The sequence below is a fragment of the Mauremys reevesii genome, linkage group 9, assembly GCF_016161935.1.
Source record: "Mauremys reevesii isolate NIE-2019 linkage group 9, ASM1616193v1, whole genome shotgun sequence".
In the NCBI taxonomy this organism is placed as follows: Eukaryota; Metazoa; Chordata; order Testudines; family Geoemydidae; genus Mauremys; species Mauremys reevesii.
Window position 1 is genome coordinate 1,838,174 of NC_052631.1, and position 23,175 is coordinate 1,861,348.

The window sequence follows — 23,175 nt, forward strand, 5'->3', positions numbered from 1 at the left end:
CACTACCACAAAGTACATTTGCTTTAGATGGGCTCATGCACTGGGCTACACTAAATTAAAAATAAGGCAAAGGTGACTAGGTAAAAATAATAGCTATTTGCTCTATAACTGAATAGAACAGAGTAGGAACACTAAACAAAAATAGATGAATATATTTTAATCCTAAAGATAACAATCATATTCAGTGTGCATGTACAAACTATACATATGCTGTCTCTCTCGCGCACACACATCCTCCTCACAATTCAGCATGCATATGGGGAGGGTTGTGACAAAGCGTGTCATGTGGCTTCTAACATTTCCACCTTATCAGATACAGATGGTGTAGGTGAGCATTCAGTTTCTGGCTGAGACTGGGGCATAGATGAGGGTGCACAAATAAGGAACAAATCCAGAAAAGACTGAGGGGGAACGAGTGGAAGATAACAGCCACCATAACTGAGGGCATAATCTGACTTGAATTTGCAGGTCTTTTTAGTTCCTCAGCTGCTTTAGATGATCAGATAGCGGGGATAGCCAGGACTGCTGTTTGATCTGCACCTGTTCAGAAGGTTACAACATTTTCAGATGCAGATCTCACTACTATTATCACTTCAAGATTAGACTACAGCAAGATGCTCCTTAGGAGGATACCTTAGGGCCATTAGGAAACCTGTGCATAATGCAGCTGCCCCTCGTTAAGTGGTGTATCTCACTGGTTGCAAAGTTACCATCCTGTTTTCATTCAAATCTCTTCTAAAAGCTCACTTCTTCCATGATATTAATTAGTTCTAAAGATCCCTGTATGTTCTTCCTTCCTCTGGATTTCCAAGTCCACATCTTCTTCATGTCCATCTTTTAGAGTCCCTTCTGGGGACTTTGGAACCCCACAGTAAGTGCTCACAGAATTAGACCCTTTACCTCAGTCATGCAGAATCCAAACATATTGTTGGCAATAAATATTTTAAGCACCAATACAAAATAAAAATAATAGTGGCCAACTCTCTGTAATCTGCATTGGTTATCTATTGGTTTCCAGGTGGACTTTAAGGTGTTGGTTTTGCCCTACTGATCTGGACCCGTCCACCCTGAGAGTCTACTCCTCCCTCATGGTTGTGACCAGTAGAGCTGCTAGAGTTTTATCAGTCCTTATATTTAAACGGGTGTAAGCAGAGTCAGGATGAGCCCCATCCTGACACCTGGTGGTAAATTATGGGGAGTGCGGAAAGAAGTTTCGGTTATTTGCATTGGCACTCCCACCCCACTTAGCATACCGTAAAGCAGCATGGGATGATTATTTTCACAGCTGTGGGACCCCCAATTTCGTTGTTATTGGGGCAGAAGCAATGAAATGTTGTCACCCTGATTGGGTAAATGGGGAACTACAAAATTGTCTTGTGATGGGGGGTTTCATTGTCAGCAGGATAGTGCTTGCTAGACAGGGGACATGGGTTCCAAAATCCATTGGAGAGAGAGAGGCTGGGGACAGGTATCTGTACTTGGTGGTGCAGGCTCTTTGTGTGAGCCAGAAGCACCAGTTCTACCTATGCTTCTCTCCACTGTGGAATGTCAGAGTTAATTTTTGATTCCCTTAAGAATCTAGATGCAGGTTACCGAGCTGAATTCACTGGTACTGGGGCTCTCCTACTATGAGCTGAAATCACTGAAGAGCTGGACTTGCTGAGCTGAGAGCACTGTGCTAATGAGTGGGGGAGCCTGAAGCAATACTGGCAGAGCGGAGTGGAGCAGTTTGTGCAGCCACTGGGTGAGTGGAGCTGAGCAGCTCGCGAGGACAGCTGGAGCGGATCACAGGACAGCTGGTGGACCAGAGCAGCTGGCAGAGTGGAGCAGCCCACAGAGTAAGCGGAGCTGAGCTGTTTGCGGGGACGACTAGTGGAAGCAGAACCCCACCAAGAGGCAGGGCAGTTGGCCCCGAACCATGTAAGGTGCCCCTTTCTACCTAGGCTGGGGAGGGGGACCTCTGCAAAGAGATTCTTGAACGCTGGGCTGCCTGACCCGGGACAGAGACTTTTGAATTGTGGGACTTTTGGGACTGTGGGTGATTTGGGGGGTTGCTGGGACTCAAGGGCCCAGAGAGAAGGACACGGCCCAAGTTGCTGGGGTGGGTCTTTGCTCACGGTTTGACCTGTGAACTCTAGTTGAGGTATTTTCCAAATTTAATGCTTGTTGTTGTTTATCTTATGTAATTAAACCTTTTCTGCTACACCAAGAGAGTCTGTGCTTGCGAGAGGGGAAGTATTGCCTCCTTGAGGCGCCCAGGGGTGTGTGTAAGATTTTCCCAGGTCACTGGGTGGGGGCTCGAGCTGGTTTGCATTACGTTGTGGGGAAGGGACCCCTAGGTATTGAACCTGGCCCTTGCTGCTATCGTTTCAGCCTGGCAGAGGGGTTACACAGGGAAGATCCGATTTAGAAGCAAAAGAATCTGGAGCAAATGGAGTCAAGAAAGCCAAGGGAGGACAGGATTTTAAGGAACATATGTGATCAACAGGTCATGAGGTGTGATCAGGAAGAGGTCACTAGAAACCTTGTAGTCATCTCAGTGGAGTGAAACACAAATATGGGATAGTCAACTCCACACTCTAAAATTAGTTTCATGCAGCATTTTCATTCTGCAGCTCGTAGCAATGAAGAAAAAAATGTCACCATGCAGTACTATGCTACAGTGGCCCCCAAATTAGTGCTAACGGACTCTGGCACCCAGCTCCACTTAAATGTATGACATTAAAAACAGGTGTGTCTTTAACCACACTTTGCTATAAGCAGACATTCCACAGACCCCAGGAACACCCTTATTTGAGTGGAATCTAACAAATGGCCATACATGACCCATAAACTCCAAATACTGGCTCCACAACAATCTCTGTATTTTAATTAGCAGTCTAATCTGGTGAGAAACTGTACATAGATTTGCAACTGAACTAAGATGGCATGCAAAGGACATCCAATATTCAACCAACATAAATCAGGCACACTAAAAGGACACTTCCAAAATAAAATGCAACAGAGGCTTAAATCCAATTCTAATGAATTCACAACACAGTAAAAATGTAATACAGTGACTTCAACAGGCAACAAATCCCAGTGTTAGCCTTAGATATAAAAAGCAGAAGAGTTTTTCGGAACACTAGTTTAGTTAGTCTTGATACACTTTGACCTTTAGAAGAAAATAATTACAGCTAATTCTGTGCATCAAGATTACATTTTAGAACTATGACAGAATTTAAGAAAATCACCTTAAGGTAGGAATTTCTTTTTCTGCACATTCAACTGCCTTCCTCCATTTCAATAGGCCTTTGTGTAGAAAGAAGTCCTGACTAGTCTGTGACACCTGCACAGGTGTCAATACCTTATGTGCTGACAAACTGATTGGGGGCTGACCCTTCCAGTCATACTTAGTTATTTAAGAGTCAGGTTTCCCTCAGTATTCTGCTGATCCCACGCCCTCCTTCTGTGCTCCCTGCCACTACTCCCACTCCACAAATAGGATCTGCATGGGGGGTTATTTCTGTTTTAGGGTTTGTTTGTTAAAATACCTGAATTATGAGGGAGCAGAATGTTGGATGAATAGCACACACAGAACTGCAGGAAGATGCTTTGCATATTATATAATTCTTACATGCACATATACTGTGCAGAAACTGGATTTTGAAGAAAAGTGGTTTGGGTTTTTTTTAAGCAGCATTCATAGTTAAGCTCTTTAAAAGAAAGGACACCCTGAGATCCATATTAAGTTTCTTGGAGCAGAGACCGGGGTGAAATCTTTGCACTGATTTCAGTGGGGCCAGGATTTCACTCCATATCTTCTTGTTTGCATTGACAGCACTTAGCATGTTGTGGGTGCTACTACAATATATGTCTATAGTCGCTTACGGAGCTTCAGAAGTGAAAGAGACCCTCATGCACTGCTCTGTGTGGTTATTTTCCAAATGATTTGCAAGATTTTTTTTCTTTTGATTTATAATATAATAATAATTTATAATAGTTACTTATTGAAATTGCTTTGTAAAGCCAAACCTTGCAATCCAGCCGTGGTTAAGAATTTGGCCACGTAGCTAAAGCTTCACCGTCATTTCTAAGCAGTGCAAACTGCTGAGTAAGAAAGAGAGAAGAAAATAAGAGGCAAGCCCAGACAAGTGCTGTATCCTCCCAAAGGAAACAAACCTAACATCCAAGAAAACAGGCCTGCTGCCTGGACAATGCGTAGGCATCAAACAGTAAAGAATAGTAAACAGAGACCGGACGCCTGGCATGGCACGACTCCTGCTTGCTGATCCTTCTGAGTGCTGCCACAAAGGCTGGATGTTGCCATCTTGTGTTAGAAAGCTGCACAGCAACTTAGCTGCAGCATGAAGTTCATGTTATTCAGGAAATTTACTTTGGCCCTTTATATTTTGACTGAAATTCTAAAAGAACTCAGTCAGACAGAGTGGAACTTTGAAACAGTTAAATATTTCTGGGACCCACTTCACTGGGAAGCTCAACAACAAAGAACGTCTATGTCAGGAAGCGTTTTGTTGGAAGATGAAAGTCACCCTCACAGCATTGATCTTCTGTACACTTACAGATTCTGTCTGCTAAAGTAATTGTCATTTATTTTGTTTTAGGAAATAAAATACAAAATCAAGGGAATTCTGCATTACAGTGCAAGATCAAAGTCATTCACCTGCATTCTTTTCTTTATCATGTAGGATACAAATCTGTGGTCTGATTCTGGACAACAGCACTGAAGAGATACAGGTTCTTCTAATTAAACCAGCAGAAAAGGTCTGAAAGCCTGCACCAAGCGTCAGACCCTTTAGCAATTACTTACCACGTTTACTGGACCCAGTAACCAACTAACCACAAACAACTCCCTAAGGACAAAAATACACTAGCGGGCCTACAAGTTTTAACATTTTGAGTAGTTATTTGCTCACTTTAACGTAAAGTTCAATAAGGCCAACAGGGAAACAATACTGAAGTGTACAGCATTAATTACTTTAATGAAAGTAAAATAAAGTAGAAATGCAGGAGAAATCACTATGTATGGGTAAAACATAATAAAAGATCACCGCATATACTCGTTCATAAGCCGAATTTTTAAGCACCAGAGATGGGGGTTGGCTTATGAATGGGTATAGAGAGGGAGAGGTGGGACACAGCTGTTGTCAGATGCTACCGGTGTGGTGCTCTGCGTGCCAGGACACTTTGTTTAGTTAGGTTTACCTCTGTGCCTGCAGATGGTTGAGGTAAACAAACCATCTTGGCCCCCCCCCGCGGCTTAATCTGATGGCCCGGGAGCCAAAGTTTGCTGACCCCTGAATTATAGGGTCGGCTTATAAAAATTTTCCATTTTTATTTATCCATCTGGGGGGGGGGGGGGATTCAGCTTATAAATGAACTGGCTTATGATTGAGTATATACGATAGATATTCTATTCAAGGAGATTCATAGATTAGCCCTTTTCCATGCTGTAACCGTACAGATAACGGTATGTCAGCTCTTCTTCACTTAAACAGCAGAAATCAGGCTAGAACTTTAACAGTAAACACAAAAGTTCTCTGTGCAGCTGCGGCCGTAGGCATTAGTATGGATTTTACTTTGCTATCAATAGATGCTACAGGATTCCTTTCGTGCCCAAAGCAGAGACTTAAAAATGAAGGTGAAAATGGGAGGGAGGAAGAGACTGACAAGGTGCACTTTTATGAGTGCAAAATTTACTTTATATAACATTTTTAAACATTACTGCTTTAATTCCTACCCCTCCATACCGATGCTAGTAGATCCTGCATATAAAGTACAGATTTAAGAAGCGGTCACGTGTGAATCTAAGGGTCGCTATGGAATCCGTGTTTCATAAGTGAAACTTACTACTGTGCCACTTGGGCTCCATCTGAACTACAAATACAAACAAGTCAGAGGACTCAATTACAAGACAGTTGCATTTTTGGTAACAGACGGGACTTCAACAGCATCCTACAGAAAGGCTAACGATTTGGATGTGTTTTTAGTCAGGTTACAGAACACAGGTAAGGTCCTATCTATGCTACGAATCGCAATCATGTTAAGGAGCTAGGGGACAAGTGAGTTGACAACAGGTCCCACCACCTGCTGAATCTGTAATCCAGAAGCATCGTAAATGCCCAGTTAGACAGGGAACAAGACAGACCTAGACGACTCATGCAGCTTCCTTCTGTTTGCAAATATTACACAAAATAATGAGCATGTCTAAAACTGTGGCTTTCCGGTGGCAAATAATGTTAGTGTTTTGTTCAAGGTAACACAAGTCAAACTTCTGCGTCCATCTATATACAAGGCATTTTTTAAAGACATTATATTAAAGCACATTTCCCCCAGTCAATTACTTTTCTCCCTCTTTGTCCCCTTCTTTCAGGTGTTTCTGGTCCTAGGACTTCACGTTATTAACATAACACTATTTACATGATAAATAATATGGCTATTTGGCATTTCTCTGAAATACATGTACACACGCGTGCGCACACACACGCATACTTTCCCCCCTAAAAAGATCTTCAGAACAACCTTCAGAACCATCTATATTTTATACAGTTTGTGCTAAGCTGTGTAAGGAATCAGTTTATGAACAGGCTTTGGAACGTCTATAAATAAAATGTGGAAAGTAACATACGGTGAAAGTGTTAGATTCAGGGCCTAAGTGATATTAACGAAACACATGGAGAATTAAAAGTTCCATTCCAGGATTTAGAATACATGCAATAAAAACATGCATCAAATGAGAAATGTTGTGATTTAAATGTAGATTTATATGAGGCTGTGTCACCCAAGCTAGAATACCTAATATGCCATCAACTGGCATCTCAGGGCAAAAACAAACCAAACAATAAAAGACTTTCAATGCTTTGGTGTTAAAAATGTGACATAGCATAGCAACACTGCTTGACTTTTGTTATCAGGAGACAAGTCCTGACAAGTCAAGGGCATTTAAATAATCTAGACTTCGTTTACAAGTAGAGCTTAAAACTAGGAAGCTAAATCTCAACTGGTGAATTAAATGTTTGGATTTTAATGAGTGTGGATTGCGAGAGTGAGGATTTCCTTTCCTGAAGTAGCGGAGTTCTAATTGCCACTTCATGCTTGAGGAGGAGTTTACTTGTAGGTTCCACTGAGACTTCAATGCCTGGTGTTATCAGAAAGGATCTCTCAGGTGTATAAAAATTGTAACAAAGAAAAGCATTCTCTGTACACTAAGGAGAAAGCCAAGAAATCTTCTCTCAATCATCTGCTCATAAAATTAGTACCACTTAGCAATAAAAGCATGCACGAGAGTGAGGAGAATATTTCTGAACTGACTGTAGAGCCAAGCACTGATGGTTTTAAAATCTTCCCAAAGGTACAATAAAACAGAATATGTCAGCATACATCATCTTTCACTGTAACTGTGCACTGGATGAGGGTTAGTTAATAAAAAAAAAAAAAAACACTTGTGGTTAGTGTCTGAGACCTGCAAGAAACGCACTTGGGAATTTTTTGTTGCTACATTTTATTTTATTGAATATAAACTACTGGATATCCACTGCTATTCATGAACTGAATTAATAATATATAAGTAAGGCCCTACCAATTTCAAGCAGGGCTTTGGAGCTCCAGCTCCAGGCAAAAACCTGCAGCTCCATCCACTGCTCCGCACTCCAGCTCTGGGCTCCGCTCCAAAGCCCTGAATGTCACGGACAGTGAAATAAGCCCTGCCCAACGAAATCCGATCTCCGCATGCTGCTGGAAGTGCCCCAGCCGGGGGCTCCTAGCTGTTAGTCTGGGCCGGGCTGGGGAGGGACAGGAGTTTCCCTTCTCCTGCTCTCGGTGGGGAGATCAGAACCACCTCCAGAGGCAGCACAGAAGTGAGGGTGGTACCGCCCATTTCTGTGCTGCAGCAGACCCGGAGCTGGGCTTGGGGGTTCCGCACCCCCCCCCACGGCACCAACCGGGGCTTCTGCCCCCCACAGCTCCAGCAACGGCTCAGGGCCCCCATTTTTCCAGGGGCCCCTCAAATTGGCCAGGACCCCTGCGTTAATCCACCCCTGGCCAGGACTAGCAGCTAGGAGCCTCCAGCTGAGACACTCCCAGCAGCTCCAAAGGGATTAGACCCACCTCCACCTCCAGGAACCTCCACTAGCTGCAGGAAGCTCAGTGGTTGCTGCCTTCAGAGCCCAGCTCTGAACCATGGTTACAACACTGTGAAATTTCAGATGTAAACATCTGAAATTGTGAATTGGACTAATTTTAAAACCCTCTGGCCGTGAAATTGAACAAAATGGACCATGAATTTGGGAGGGCCCTATACAGAAGATTGCTATGGCCACAATTCATCCTTCTCTCACTGCAAGTCTTGCTTTCTGTTTCAGATATCTTGTGGCAAGAAACATCAGTCTATTAAGGCTGTGTCCGGTGAATGGAACTGGAAACCAGAATGGTCTGAGATATTTTACACTACTAAACTTCCATAGCTGTCGTACGTACCGAGCTTTTAGCTTTCATAATATCTTGCTTTCACTTCTAAGCATGATGTAAATCAGCAAAAATCCATCGATTCATCTCTGAATATTGGTGACATCAGAGCAGAATTTTCAGAAGCCTTCTCGCTAGCTTTGAGCACTCAGCAGCTGGCCTCCAGTGATCTCGCATCATCCATCAATCTCCTCACTGGCTGTTCCCTACTACGATGACCTGCTACTATAACTTCCTTGGTCACTTTCTTGAGGTTATTTCCATCTCTACGCCTCACATGACCAAAGTACATAAGTTTGTGTCTATTGATTTCTAACAGCAGGGTCTGCTTCCCTCAGTAATCTTTTTAACATTAACAGTCATCTTCCTTTCGTTCCTCGAGATACACAAGAGTCTTTGCCAGTGTCACCTCTTCAAGGCTTCAATTTTCTTCTTGTTTGCAGCATTAATTTACCAAACTATCTAAGCATTATAGTTTTACATAAATACTGTTTATTTTCTAAAAAATAATATCAGCTTTACAGCACTGAATACTGAAGGATAAACCAGTGCTAGCAAAGAATCATGCAATGAGCCGAAGCTTTTGCAAACAAGAAAAATAATGTATAGGTATTAAAACAGCAAAATGAGAATTAAAAGGACAACATTTACCAACAGAAAATGCATAGGCCCCCTCACTAATAAAGGAAATAATTTCTCCATTAAACACTCATACTCTACTCTTAGTTTAAACACCAAATAGCTTTGTTTTTCTTTACAAAGCTTGAAGACAAAGAGGAGAAACCTGGGCAAGCCTTGGTTAAAGCCCGTTTCACTTTAAGAGTAACATTACAGCAGGACTGACAGGGGACTTCTGAAGCAATACTGATATTTTGTGTTGATAGCCAGGTGTCAACAACCAGAACGCATCTCCAGATCACTGCTATTTCACACAGATGCTAAGAAAAAGAAAGACTAAAAAGATCTCGACTAGGCCACTTCAACATCCAATAAAAGTTCTCATTCTCTGTAATCCTAAAATCCTACAGCAACACCGTCTACAGAATCTCCCCCTCCCCCCCCAAAATTATCTACACTTTTAATTTAAAGACAACACTCTAGGTTCTCAATGTAATCCTATGGATTGGTGGTGTAGCCTACAGTTTACAATAAGCATAAAGAATTTGTTTTTATATAGCATTGTCAGTGATCATAACCTTTTGCTAAAGAAAAACAATGTATATATACTAGGAAAATACGGCAGCAATTATATGCTCAGCTATCTACAAGATTAGAACTGCTTGACTAAGTGAGGGAACGCTGACCAGCACGCTAGGCCACGCTCGATATCCTACACTACTTACACAAAAGCTATGTTAAAAGAAAGTTATGTAGTTGTGAAGTCCAGCACGCGAAGTTAGGAAATGCCAGAATTAACGTTTCCTGTGACCTGAATTTGGCCCCCTTGTGCATGTGCACTATGACACAGTCTTCAATTATGTGATCAGACTTTTTTGCACAGTACATTTTCCACCCTTCTGGAGGTTCTGCTCTGCTTGTAGGCTGCTGGAGCGAGGTACGGGGGCACGGCGAGTGCAGTGCTCATGAAATTTTGAAGGATTTTGGTATGCTGCCAAAAAAACCAAGCTGTGCTGTGTGAAAAACAGATGGGCAATGGCAATTTTTATCAGTTTGTAACTAGGCCAATTCTGAGCAGATTCTCATGAGGCCGGCAAAAGGCACTTCCCTGACACCAGGACCATCCCTGTGCCATACTCGAAAGGCCTGCTGCAATAATAGAGTGTAGGGTGCTTCAGAAAGGGTTGTAAGAATCTATTATTATCTGAAGCATTAAGCAGCCTAAAAGTAGAGGCAGCTTTTGTTCCCCCGATAAGAAAAAAGCCAGATCTTAAAACTTCCATCCTGACAGCCCCGAGACACATGTATACGGGATCTAAGTTTACAGTTTCATCAGAAGGATGCCACCTTAAGCAACACACCAGTCCTCCAGCACTGCATGGTGTTGTCAGCACTTTGGGTAAGACCCAGACCTTCTGGCCTACAGGTAAGGATCTGTACTAACATTTCATATTGTCAGCAAATAGGCATCACGATTTCATGTGATAAAGGGCTCGGCCGCATTATCTGTTTCCTTTCAAGTCGTATGTGAAATACTAGTAAAACAGCTACTCACTGAGATCCTCCGCCAGCTGGACCCTTTTGCCCGTTAGTAACTTAACCTTCTTGTCACTGTCCTCAGCAAAGTCTTCCAGCACTTCCTTAACATTCTTCTCCAAACGTCTGACTGTGAAAAATACATGTTAAAAGACTAGTGAATTCTTTGATAGGGAAGTGTGTGACATTGCAGTTTATATGGTTTTATAAAAATATGCTACTGAGTGAATATAATGTAAGTGGAATATGCTTCATGCAAAAGGTCTCTTGTAAGGTATCATTACAAAGCTTATTGTCCACTGAGTGTGCTCATCCTCTTTGTATAAATGTACCACTCTTGTATCTGGAACTAGAAATATGAAATATAACTCTGAGGGCCTATTGTAATTATGCAAAGTGTGGGCCATTAATGGCGGCTTGGAGTTTTGATGACTCCCATTAACCAGGACAATTGTCTACAGATGGCTGTGTTTTACCTGTAAGTCTTCCTGTATACTTGTGTGTGCTGGCAAGTGGGCAATGAAGTCTTGCGGTGACATGTGATCACGTCACCTGAACTGGAATCCATCTTTAATCTGATGCTTTTCCATTGAGAAGGGGGGGTGGGAACCCAGAGAGGGACAAAGGATTCCCGCTTTATGCAAAAGATGTATGAAAGAGTGGAACAGAACAAAGCGGGAGGAGCCATCATGAAGAATCCCCTAGCTACCACCTGAGCTGGAACAAGAGCTGTGCCGGGGCAAGAATTGTGCCCAGGCCTGGAAGGGGTCCAGTCTGAGGAAAAAACTTACTGAAGCATCTCTGAGGGTGAGATTATCTGTATTCAGTTTGATTAGATATAGATTTGTGCATTTTATTTTATTTTGCTTGGTGACTTACTTTGTTCTGTCTGTTACTACTTGGAACCACTTAAATCCTACTTTCTATATTTAATAAAATCACTTTTTACTTATTAACTCAGTATGTATTAATACCGGGGGAGCAAACAACTGTGCATATCTCTCTATCGGTGTTATAGAGGGTGAACAATTTTTGAGTTTACCCTGCATAAGCTTTATACAGGGTAAAACAGATTTATTTAGGTTTCGACCCCACTGGGAATTGGGCATCTGAGTGTTAAAGACAAGAACACTTCTGTGAGCTGCTTTCAGGTAAACCTGCAGTTTTGGGACAAGTAATTCAGACCTTGGGTCTTTGTTGGAGCAGACGGGAGTGTCTGGCTCAGCAGGACGGGGTGCTGGGGCTCCGAGCTGGTAGGAAAGGCAGGGGAAGATGTAGTCTTGGCACATAACCGTTTAAAAATCAAAGGAATGTGCTTTCTTCTTTGCAAACACTACTTTTTTCATCCCCTCCAAAAAAGAAAAGAAAAATTCCTGTTTTTTTGGACTTGTGAAGTTTGTGGGGAAGTATGGGCAGGCTGAGTTCACGCATGACAATTTAAATAATGCATTCAGCTTCCCAAGCCGATCTTGCCAGAAGTTTCATAAAACCTACATATTTGGTATTAAAATATTAATTGCACTTAATTTCTAGTGTATGAAACGTGATATCTAGACACTTTTACAAATCCTGGTATTCCCTAGAAACTCGCATTTGTGCATTAAATAATAAATACCATGACAACTACTAATAATGAAATTCCAGCCATGAGTCACAGGCTCCCCTCAAACAGCCTCTCAGGGAAAGCCTGAGCAAACAGATAAACCCTGCCATTTGCCCTGAAAAAAAAAAAATCAACATACTCTCCACATAGAAGATTTTATCCCTAAATAGACAAATCTAGTGCCTGTCATTTCCAATGGCTCAGCTGATCTCCAGTGCTGGCTTGGTGCATAAAGAGAGGTTGTTTCTAAAATACACAGGACCTAACCATAAGGGACTATAGCTTGGATTCCCCCAAGGAAGGATGTTAGAATCCTGTGGAGCATAAGGATATTGTGCTCAGTGTGTGAAATGCCCAGAAGAAAGAGCCTCAATCTCTTTCAACCAGTGAAGGTAGACAAAAGTACTCTTGGGTGCCACTGTTATCTGGGCATCCAACAGGAGCCTAGAGCCACAAGAACCACTAGATTGCAAACTGTTTGAGAAAAGCTCCTGAAGTGTAAGGGTCCGATGTTCCCTGCACCATTTTCTCAGGCTCTCTTGTTTTACATGGGCACAGTCTTAGCTGATTAGTTCTCATCTAGACCAGATGCTTGGGAAGCTGAGAGAACTTCCGGTGTAGGAAGTATGAGACGTCAAGAGCTGGATGATAGCAACAGGATGATGGCAGTGCAGCTTTAATAGCCTCATATATACATCACCAACATCAGAAATAATAAACCTGTTAAACAAGTAGCCTTAGGATGCCCTTTCCGAGAGGAATCAGTGGAAGGAGAACTCCAGCTCTGGAATCAAGTAATTTAGTGTTGTGATAATCTCCTCAGGCCACACTCAGGTATTGTCATGGTTCTCCTTGTATTCCTTACGGAGCATTTTTTTATACCATATACACTTGTGCTCATTTCTTCCTGCATCCTCCTTGCTTGCTCAGAACAAAGTTCAACCTTTTCAGCATTGTATAACAAGCTAGCACCTGAAAATAATTGTTAATGGGTTTAAAATATTTAACATACTACCTACATCAAGCCCAGTTTAATAGTTGACACCTCGTCACCCACCAAAACATGAAACCAAAACCAGCCTTCTATTCTAATGAACTAGAAAGTGACATCCGAATGGGATAGCACTAGAAGCTTATTAACCTTAGCCCTGTGTTGCAAACAGGGCAGTCGCGATAAGCCTCACCTTCAGTGTTAGTAAGCTGCTGCCTCAGTGTGTTTGCTGTAATCGCCAGCATTCGCTGTATGCGCCAGAACAGAACCACATCATTGCATTCAAGCTGAAACAGGTAGAGGAAGGTGTTAGCGCTTCCTTTCCTTCCTTCCCCACGGGAGGTTCAACGAACCGTGTAGTCCCTTAAATAGAAAACTGAGGTTGCTCTGACATACACTCTTGAACACAGTGACTATAGCATGTACGCATTAACTTATGCAAAAACATATAGAAAAGATTTGCTGTGCATGATGAAGAAACATACCCAAAATTCCTATGCCAAAGGCCACTCTCAGTCTTGTTAAATAGGTCTCCCACTCCCCCTGCATCCAGTTGTTCACCTTTCTCCAGTGGGAAGGGTCATGAAGGGACAGCCCAGGAAAGTGACCTGCAGGCACTACATACAAACTGGGTCTGGGCACATGCCGCTCTCAAGGCTGTATTATACTGGCTGGAAGGAGACAGACATACTCCAAACTTTGTCTTGCTGCCTGACAAAAGCTTATGAAAAACGTGTGGGAGTTAGGGGCTTGCACAAGTGCTTACAGGAGATACCCCAGGCCCACAGGAAGCTCCAGCTTCGTAGCGGGGTTTCCAAGGAGGGTATAACACAGAGGAGGAGTTGATATTTGAACTCCAGCTGGGTTGTTGACTGTATTCCTCACTGCATGCCTGGTGCCACAGGATGGCAGCTCCCAGCTCCTCTCTGAGACCCCATCCCGTGCCACAGAGCCCTAACTACAGCAGTCCTGTAGAGAGGCTTCTGTGGTAGGGATGAGGAGGATTTTGGACTATGTATGTTGATTCTTTCCCTTAATCATAGGGAGATTCCTTTATTTTTAGCTTTTTTGGCAGTTTCTTCTTTATTTCAACACACTGATTAAAGAGCAGGCCCTTCCCTTTGTACTGCTGCAGGCAGCACTGCAATCATCAAACTTCCAACAGTTTAAAATACAAATCATACATGAAGTTACAAAAGGTGGCTCTCTAAACATCTTGGACATTTTCTTCATCTTTATCATCCCATAATTTTAAGTATAAATCTGTGATACGCATTGAGCCATTTCCATATCTCAAGGGATGACGTCCATTATCAGGATCAAAAACAGATTTCCAAAACACGGTTTGCATGAAATCAAAACGGCCATTTCTCTCTAAACCTTCCATTTACAAATACTGGAGGCTCCACAGATACACTAAAAGGTTCAATAGAGGAGGCCTGATTGCTAGCTTTGTGGTTGATTATTAAAAATGAAAATTACTTGCATATGGCCCACATTTTATTGTGCCAAATATTAACTTTTATTTTTGTTTCTAACACTACTGCTCCACCCTCTTCACAGAAAAGCCATTCTCCTTAGTATTAAGGCTTTTCCTCCACTACAGCTTTGAAATCTAAAAGTCAATAAGGAAAGCAGACATTAATGGGAGAAGTGGGGGCAAATAAGTGGATACCAGCAAGACGCCAATAGTCCTGAGGGCTGTTGTAACGTTAAATTGTCATAACACACTGAAGAGCTACAGAGTCAGGAACAGAGATGCTTAGTTGATGACTGACATCTAGTGGACATTTTGTGTAATTACCACTTAATGGAATTTTGTCCCTTGAAAGCAGACATAGCCAGCTGGGATTATAAATACCATATTGAATATTTAAAAGCATATAAAGAAACAGATTAATATAAAAATGGCTGCTTTCTTTTTGGCTAGATCTTTGTAGACATTGAGGCTGTTTGCATTCCCCAAACAGCAGTATCCATATGTTCCTCAATTTACCTCAGAGTCTACAAAATGCCTTTGGTAGTAATAAAAGCCTCTTCGACACAGATTACAGTGGCTCAAAGCTGTCTTCAAGAAATGTCTTCTATAAACTTGGTGCCACGTGTCTTTAATCTAAGAAGAAAGTAGTTAAAATTCATGGATAAACTGCATAAGCATTCTCCAGTTAATATTTTATGTATTTTAATAATCACATTTCACCATAAGCACATGAAAAAACTACAGAATTGATTTGCACAATCCCTTTCCCTGTATACGTTTAAATGTTATGCGGTTATTAGTTGGTAAATTAATGAAAGCTATACAGCATATAATCAACATCTTAACTGAATCCAAGGCAAACATTAAAAAGGATTCTGTCAAATAGCATGTTTACATTTCTATTCTTCAATGTTCGCAGCATCCTCTCAGAAGTTTAAATTGTGTACAGACACTGTATGCATTTTTAAATGGCACACTGTTATTCTGAGTTAAATGCAAGTTACAGGTCACAGTCTGCAAAGACTGTCATTTGAGCACAACAGATCAAGCACTTTGAATGCCATACATTAGTTAACTTGCTGTTTAGCCAGAAAAGGGCACAGAGAAGTACATTAGTGGGTCTTAGATTTATGAAGAAACCACACACATTTAGAACTTTTCTTCATTAGGTTTATTTAGACCCCAATCCTGCAAACTCTTGTGTGTGTACTCTGGTTTTTTATTAGAGCAGAGTGTTCTAGTAGATGAAGCACTGTTCCATTCTGGGACTCAAAAGAAATGGATTCTGTTCCTGACTGCCACTGGCTGGCTGAGTGGCCTTGGGCAAATCATGTCACTTCACTTCTCTGCCTCCGTTTCTCCTATCTTTAAACAGGAGATAATGCTACTACCTCCTTTTGTAAAGTGCTTTGAGATCCTCTGATGAGAAATGCTGTATAAAAGCTAAGTATTATTATTATTATGTACTTAGCTTGAGTATTCATGGTAGTAAAGTTTAATTTAAGTATGTGCATAAGTCTTTGTAGGATTGGGGCCAAAGTTACTACAAAAACAACACAGAACTATAGAAAATCTCCATGTACCTAATATTGACAATATTTGAATTTTCTTATATAACTAGTTTTAAAACTGCATGTTTAATGAAATGAAGGGCCTGGTTACTTTAAGGACCTTACATGGTTAGAATTGCAAACCATTTTCAAAAGATTTTCACCCCAGTGACACAGTCCCCTGACGAAAGATGCTCCCTTTTGATAGAGTTAACTTCAATCTCTTTGACTGAAGTTCATCTGTTTATATCCATGAGATGAATCAGCCAAACTCAACTGCACATACAATTAACTACAATTCACAAAGTCTTTGTAAATAACACAGAATAGGTTTAATCATTCCTCTGTCCCCTGTGGAAGGTTTGCCTCCACTACACACTGTATGGATAATATTACTTTAGGGGTAGACATGTCACAATATGGGCCTCTATCACAGGCAATGTATCTGCTTAGCAGATTCTGATTCCACTGTCAAATCCAAAAGTGCTGTACTACAGTTGTCTGACAGCCAACAAATAAGGCCCTACAAAAATGTGTGCATTGCATGCAAGCATTCATTTAATAATTTATTCTGAAACATCTGGATTACAAATTCAGTTTAGACAGTTATTTTTATGATAGCTAGAAAGAGCATACAAACGCTTCCATACATTCTGCTACAAAGTTACATCTTACCAAACATGGGTCCACTGCTACCCCTTTTGCTTCAAGATTCTTTCGGACAGTTGTCACCTCGTCATTTGCAAGGTAAGCTGCATGGTCTTCATTGCATTTTATCATCTTCTCAAGTTCATTTTTTGTTTCATTGCGAATATTCTCAAAAAAAAAAGAAGAGGTTCAAATTCAAACACAGACATTCCCACATTATTTATAGTTGGTAGTTTCCCAGCACCACCATTCATGTGAAGAGCCACAAAGGTAAGAATCCCAGCTTGATGTCACTCAACTTGCATAGCATACCATTGTCTATGTCATTAGCCCAGACTACAAAAACCTTTACGCAGTAGTAGTCTAGGTAGTAATAATAAATATATCACATACTCAATATGGACAAAAAGGCTGAAGTGTAGACTGCTTGACAGTAATGGTTTTAATTCAAGTCTGCATTTAAAACTCCACCTAGCTGACATTCACTTGACCATCAGTTCTACATGGCTGCCACCCAACTCAACAAGTCCCTCAACTTCTTCTCTGTTCACCTTTGGATATCTAATCTCAAATCAGCTCTTAGCTGCATTGTAACTTCATAGCCTGGTATCTCCTTCTTAGACAAAGTACCATGTCTCTCTTTATTCAGCCTGAACTTTTTTCACAGAACCAGCTATCTTTGAATCATCCTGGATCTTGAATGCCAAAGAAAGTAATCAAAAGAAAGAAAATGCATCAATTAACTCTGTCACCCCTTTTGGGAAATCTTCAAAATTCAATCTTTATCTTGATACTGTTAAATATTATTTGTGATTCAGTCTCCTACCTGTACTATGTTATAGCATGGTCCTCCCTCCTAGGTCTTTCTACAGTAGAACCTTTGAGTTACGAACACCCCGGGGAATGGAGGCTATTCACAACTCTGAAATGCTCCTAACTCTGAACAAAACATTATGGTTGTTCTTTCAAAAGTTTACAACTGAACATTGACTTAATACAGCTTTGAAACTTTACTACGCAGAAGAAAAATGCTGCTTTCCCTTTATTTTGTTGGTAGTTTACATTTAATACAGTACTGTACTGTATTTGCTTTTTTTTTTGGTTTCTGCTGCTGCCTGATTGAATACTTCCGGTTCTAAATGAGGTGTGGGGTTCACCGGTCAGAACTCTGGTGTTCGTAACTTTGAGGTTTGACTGTATACAGATATTCTAAAAATAACTCCCTTTTGGGCAGAGACCCAACAGACACATTAAATTCATTGAGAGAAAGTTTCTCACTTGCTCATAACTTGGAAGAGTGGGTTAGAATAGAAATGTTCAGGCAACATTAACTATAGTTATCAGTAACATGCCACCTATAATACTGTAGTTCATTACTGAAATGACATAATTTAGCCATGGTGGGATACTACATTATGTGGTGCGAAAGACTAAATTAATTAACATCCTGCTTACATATTGGTTTATCTACCAAGAGAAGAACTTTCTTACAAACATTCAGTTTAACGACTGAACAGTAAAAGACATAATTCCAATGAAGTAGAAAGGAAACAAGTTTACAATTGCTTATATTATGCACATGCCAGATATCCAAAAGAAATCATGTCCTTTGGGCTAACATTTACAAAGCTTAGAAATGATCACTGGGAAATTGCAAACTGTATACACAATTAACTGTTTGGCATGTGCAAAAGCACTAGAGTGCACAGGTCCATAATTTTAAAATTTAGTCATTAATAATCACCATGCTCACCACAAGAATATGCAGCTGCAAGACATCCAATATTTCTGTTTGCTTTTACCTGTTCTTTAGTGCGGCCTACCCAGTACAGCCATCTTTTTTTCCAGTCTGGGCCCACCATGTCTTCAATAACAGATTCAGCTAGAAAAGAAAACAAGATATTAGATATCACTCAGTAAAATACATGCTACTAGGTAAGACGTCTATTGAACCAAAACCTTAAGTATGATCAAAAAGTAGACTTCTAACTCCTCTTTTATGGAACCCTCAAAGCAATTCAATAATTAAAAAGTTTTCACATTCACTTTTCAAATGATTGAAATTTTCAAAGCAGTCTAGGGGATTTAGACATCTAGCCCAGTATCTGTCTACTGACAGTGGCCAATGCCAGGTGCCCCAGAGGGAGTGAACTAACAGGCAATGATCAAGTGATCTCTCTCTCCTGCTATCCATCTCCATCCTCTGACGAACAGAGGCTAGGGACACCATTCTTTACCCATCCTGGCTAATAGCCATTTATGGACTTAACCTCCATGAATTTATCCAGTTCCCTTTTAAACGCTGTTATAGTCCTAGCCTTCACCACCTCCTCAGGTAAGGAGTTCCACAAGTTGACTGTGCGCTGCGTGAAGAAGAACTTCCTTTTATTTGTTTTAAACCTGCTGCCTATTAATTTCATTTGGTGACCCCTAGTTCTTGTATTATGGGAATAAGTAAATAACTTTTCCTTATCCACTTTATCAACATCACTCATGATTTTATATACCTCTATCATATCCCCCCTTAGGCTCCTCTTTTCCAAGCTGAAAAGTCCTAGCCTCTTTAATCTTTCCTCGTATGGGACCCTCTCCAAACCCCTAATCATTTTAGTTGCCCTTTTCTGAACCTTTTCTAGTGCTAGAATATCTTTTTTGAGGTGAGGAGACCACATCTGTACACAGTATTCAAGATGTGGGCATACCATGGATTTATATAAGGACAATAATATATTCTCAGTCTTATTCTCTATCCTTTCTTTAATGATTCCTAACATCCTGTTTGCTTTTTTGACCGCCTCTGCACACTGCGTGGACATCCTTCAGAGAACTATCCACGATGACTCCAAGATCTTTTTCCTGACTCGTTGTAGCTAAATTAGCCCCCATCATATTGTATGTATAGTAGGGGTTATTTTTTCCAGTATGCATTACTTTACATTTATCCACATTAAATTTCATTTGTCATTTTGTTGCCCAATCACTTCGTTTTGTGAGATCTTTTTGAAGTTCTTCACATTCTGCTTTGGTCTTAACTATCTTGAGCAGTTTAGTATTATCTGCAAACTTTGCCACTTCACTGTTTGCCCCTTTCTCCAGATCATTTATGAATAAATTGAATAGGATTGGTCCTAGGACTGACCCTTGGGGAACACCACTAGTTACCCCTCTCCATTCTGAGAATTTACCATTAATTCCTACCCTTTGTTCCCTGAACTTTAACCAGTTCTCAATCCATGAAAGGACCTTCCCTTTTATCCCATGACAGCTTAATTTACGTAAGAGCCTTTGGTGAGGGACCTTGTCAAAGGCTTTCTGGAAACATATCTTTCATCAATTTTTTAACTAACTGTGCTAGGACTATATCATCAGTGAGGAGTCTGAAATTTACTATACACAGAATGTAACTGAGATTACATACACATACATCACTGCATAGAAAACTTTTTCCTATCATAGAATATAAACTGTGAGCACTTACTGTCCTTGAGGCGACTCTGGAGAGTATCCTCCATGAAGTGAATAGCTGCATCCCACTGCTGTTTATCAGATATTGACCGATCTTCTAAAGCATTGTGCTGAATCACTCGCTGACAATGCAAAAAACAAATCTTAGGTTTTACAGCCCATCTTTTTAATCGCCAAATAAATTAATATTTAGAACCTACCTTCAGGACAGAAAATAGCAAACAAAAAGTCAAACTCAGAACACTGTTTCTTATAATGAAAATATGCCCCACTCAAAAGTGATTTCTGAAGACAGCTCAGTTTTGGCAGTATATGCTATTTAGAACATCTCTGTGGACACAGCACTTACCCTGTGTGTTACTCCAGTAAGGGAAACTTTCTGCACATCACCTAACAATGTTTTGCCTTGAAGTTCAGCCCCTTATGTTGCTGTGTCTTGCTGACAGGAGGCGAATATGTGGACTATCATGTAGTAGAAAGACAAGGTGGATGAGGACCAACTTCTGTTGGTGGGAGAGACAAGCTTTCAAGCTACACAGAGCTCTTCTTCACCTCTGGGAAACATACTCGGAGTGTCACAACTAAATACAAAGTGGGACAGATTGTTTGGCATAAGTAGTTAAGGCATGTTTCAAGAGACCACTTAAGGTGAAGTGGACTGTTAACACCCACCCAATCATAAGGGGGGGGAAGGAACTGGGTGAGCCGGGGGGAAGAGTGTTAGTGGGTTATACATTATTGTAATTCAGTCCATGATTTTTGGCGTCTAGCAGAGTAATTAATTTAAGCTTCCAGGCTTGTCTTTTGAAAACGTTGTGCAGCTTTCCTTTGAGGATGAGGACTGATAGAGCGATGGCTTTATGAAAAGCTTTCACCAACAGTGATATGGCATTTTTATATTTTATCATTTTTCTGTGCCAGCTCATTCGAGCGCGCAGTGATTATAAATAAATAAAAATTGGAGATATACCAATCTCCTAGAACTAGAAGGGACCTTGAAAGGTCATCGAGTCCAGCCCCCTGCCTTCACTAGCAGGACCAATTTTTGCCCCAGATCTGTAAGTGGCCCCCTCAAGAATTGAGCTCACAACCCTGGGTTTAGCAGGCCAATGCTCAAACCACTGAGCTATCCCTCCCCCATTGTCTGGTTTTGCCTACAGAGTTGTTATTGGGACACTGAGTGCACTGGATGAGATACCCCACATGCTGTGACAGGCATGTGTAGGATCCGTAGATCTCAAAAGGTGCGTTGAGGGGGCTGTTGAGCACCGTAGCAGTGGAGATATGACTGCAGGTTTTGTATCTGTTGTTCTGGCAGGGTTTGGTGCCGCTTTGAATTGGTGTGTCCTGGTCTGTGAGGAGCTTGCTTCTGATGATGAGCTTGGAGAGGTTGTGGGGGGGTTGTTTGAAGGCCAGAAGAGGGGGTTCAAGAAAGATTTCTTTCAGGATGGGATCCCCATCAAGTATGGGTTGTAGTTGTTTGATGATACCCTGTATGGGTTCCAGTGAGGGGTAGTAGGGGACAACTAGAGGTGTGAGGTCAGAGGGGGTTTTATTTCTGTATTGAAGCAGGTTCTCTCAGGGTATTTGAGGGGCCCGTTCCATGATGTGATCTACTTCTCTGATAAAGTATCCTTGTTTGGTGAAGGTAGTTTTGAGTGAGTTAAGGTGTATATGCCAGACTTTCTCCTCTGAGCATCTTCTGTGGTATCCGAGTGCCTGGATGTAGATAACCAATTTCTTGCTGTGTTTGAGGCGGTTACTGTAGCTATGAAGGTACCTGTGGAGATCTGTGGGTTTCTTATATAGTTGTTTGTAGGATTGCATTATTGAGGCTGATCAGACAATTATACACAAGAAATGCACCGATCAGCTTGTCTCTCTCACTAACAGAAGTTGGTCCAATAAAAGATATTACCTGACCCACCTTGTCTCTCTAGTATCCTGGGACCAACATGGCTACAACAACACTGCATACAATGTCAAGAATGTCAACACTGAATCCCACGGGAGCATGGAACCAACCTACCAGAGGGGCAGGTAAATGCTATTACTTTACCACACTTCTAGGCTTTATATTAACAACTCATTTTACTTGTGGATGTGATTTTCAGGCTGTGGTCCATGGGCACAGAAAAAACCTCTGAGAACCAAATAGTGAGATTATTGAATACCGGGAGGGTAAGCTGGTCCATGAAAGGTAATAAAGAATAAAATAAAATAATAAACCAAAGAGAACCACTGATTCAGATCATGACATTCAAAAGCAGAGATAGATACATTTCCTATGATTTCTTCCAACACTATTAGGTATTTAACCAAAAAAATGCAAGCAAAATGAACATTCATCATAAATCAAAATGATTTCAAAGGCAACTGGTTTGGCAGCCATGTGAACAAATACTACACTATACCAGGCTGTCTTCTGCTCTCTCATTCCACTTGTGTCGTTTAATACTTTCTTCTTTGACAGCTTGTTTCAGTTTATCAAAGATATCATCATGCTCTTTTCCTTTCTTTTCTGTCATGAAGTGAGAAAATTCTTCCTGCAGAGTCTCCCATGCCACCTAGAAAATTAATAAGAGAAAGTTACCTTCTGGAGCAGTCCATTACTGTGAACAGCTATATGTATTAGTCACTAACATAATCTTACAAGTATGCAGACAGCAATACTCACTCACCAAGAAACAGAAGATATTAGAATTCAGTGATTTGCTTTTGTGGCTCACAGAGAAATTAACAAAACTTTGCTCACTGAGCAGCAATAACAAATTAACACAAAGGTGAATTCTTCTGCTGGGAGGAGGGGAAATATGGATAT

The 23,175-nt window shown here is 41.1% G+C and overlaps 1 protein-coding gene across 9 annotated transcripts in view; it reads right to left on the reverse strand.

Moving 5' to 3' along the window:
* Positions 1-23,175, reverse strand: part of OPA1 (OPA1 mitochondrial dynamin like GTPase) — an 85,657-nt gene that overhangs the window by 16,262 nt on the left and 46,220 nt on the right. For all 9 annotated transcript variants that reach the window (XM_039487958.1, XM_039487954.1, XM_039487956.1 and 6 more), the window contains 7 exons: positions 22,769-22,921; positions 20,368-20,476; positions 18,692-18,771; positions 16,917-17,057; positions 15,208-15,324; positions 13,405-13,498; positions 10,637-10,747 (listed from right to left, as the gene is read on the reverse strand). In XM_039487958.1, coding sequence (XP_039343892.1) covers positions 10,637-10,747; positions 13,405-13,498; positions 15,208-15,324; positions 16,917-17,057; positions 18,692-18,771; positions 20,368-20,476; positions 22,769-22,921 — 805 coding nt within the window. The remainder of the gene's footprint in view (positions 1-10,636; positions 10,748-13,404; positions 13,499-15,207; positions 15,325-16,916; positions 17,058-18,691; positions 18,772-20,367; positions 20,477-22,768; positions 22,922-23,175) is intronic.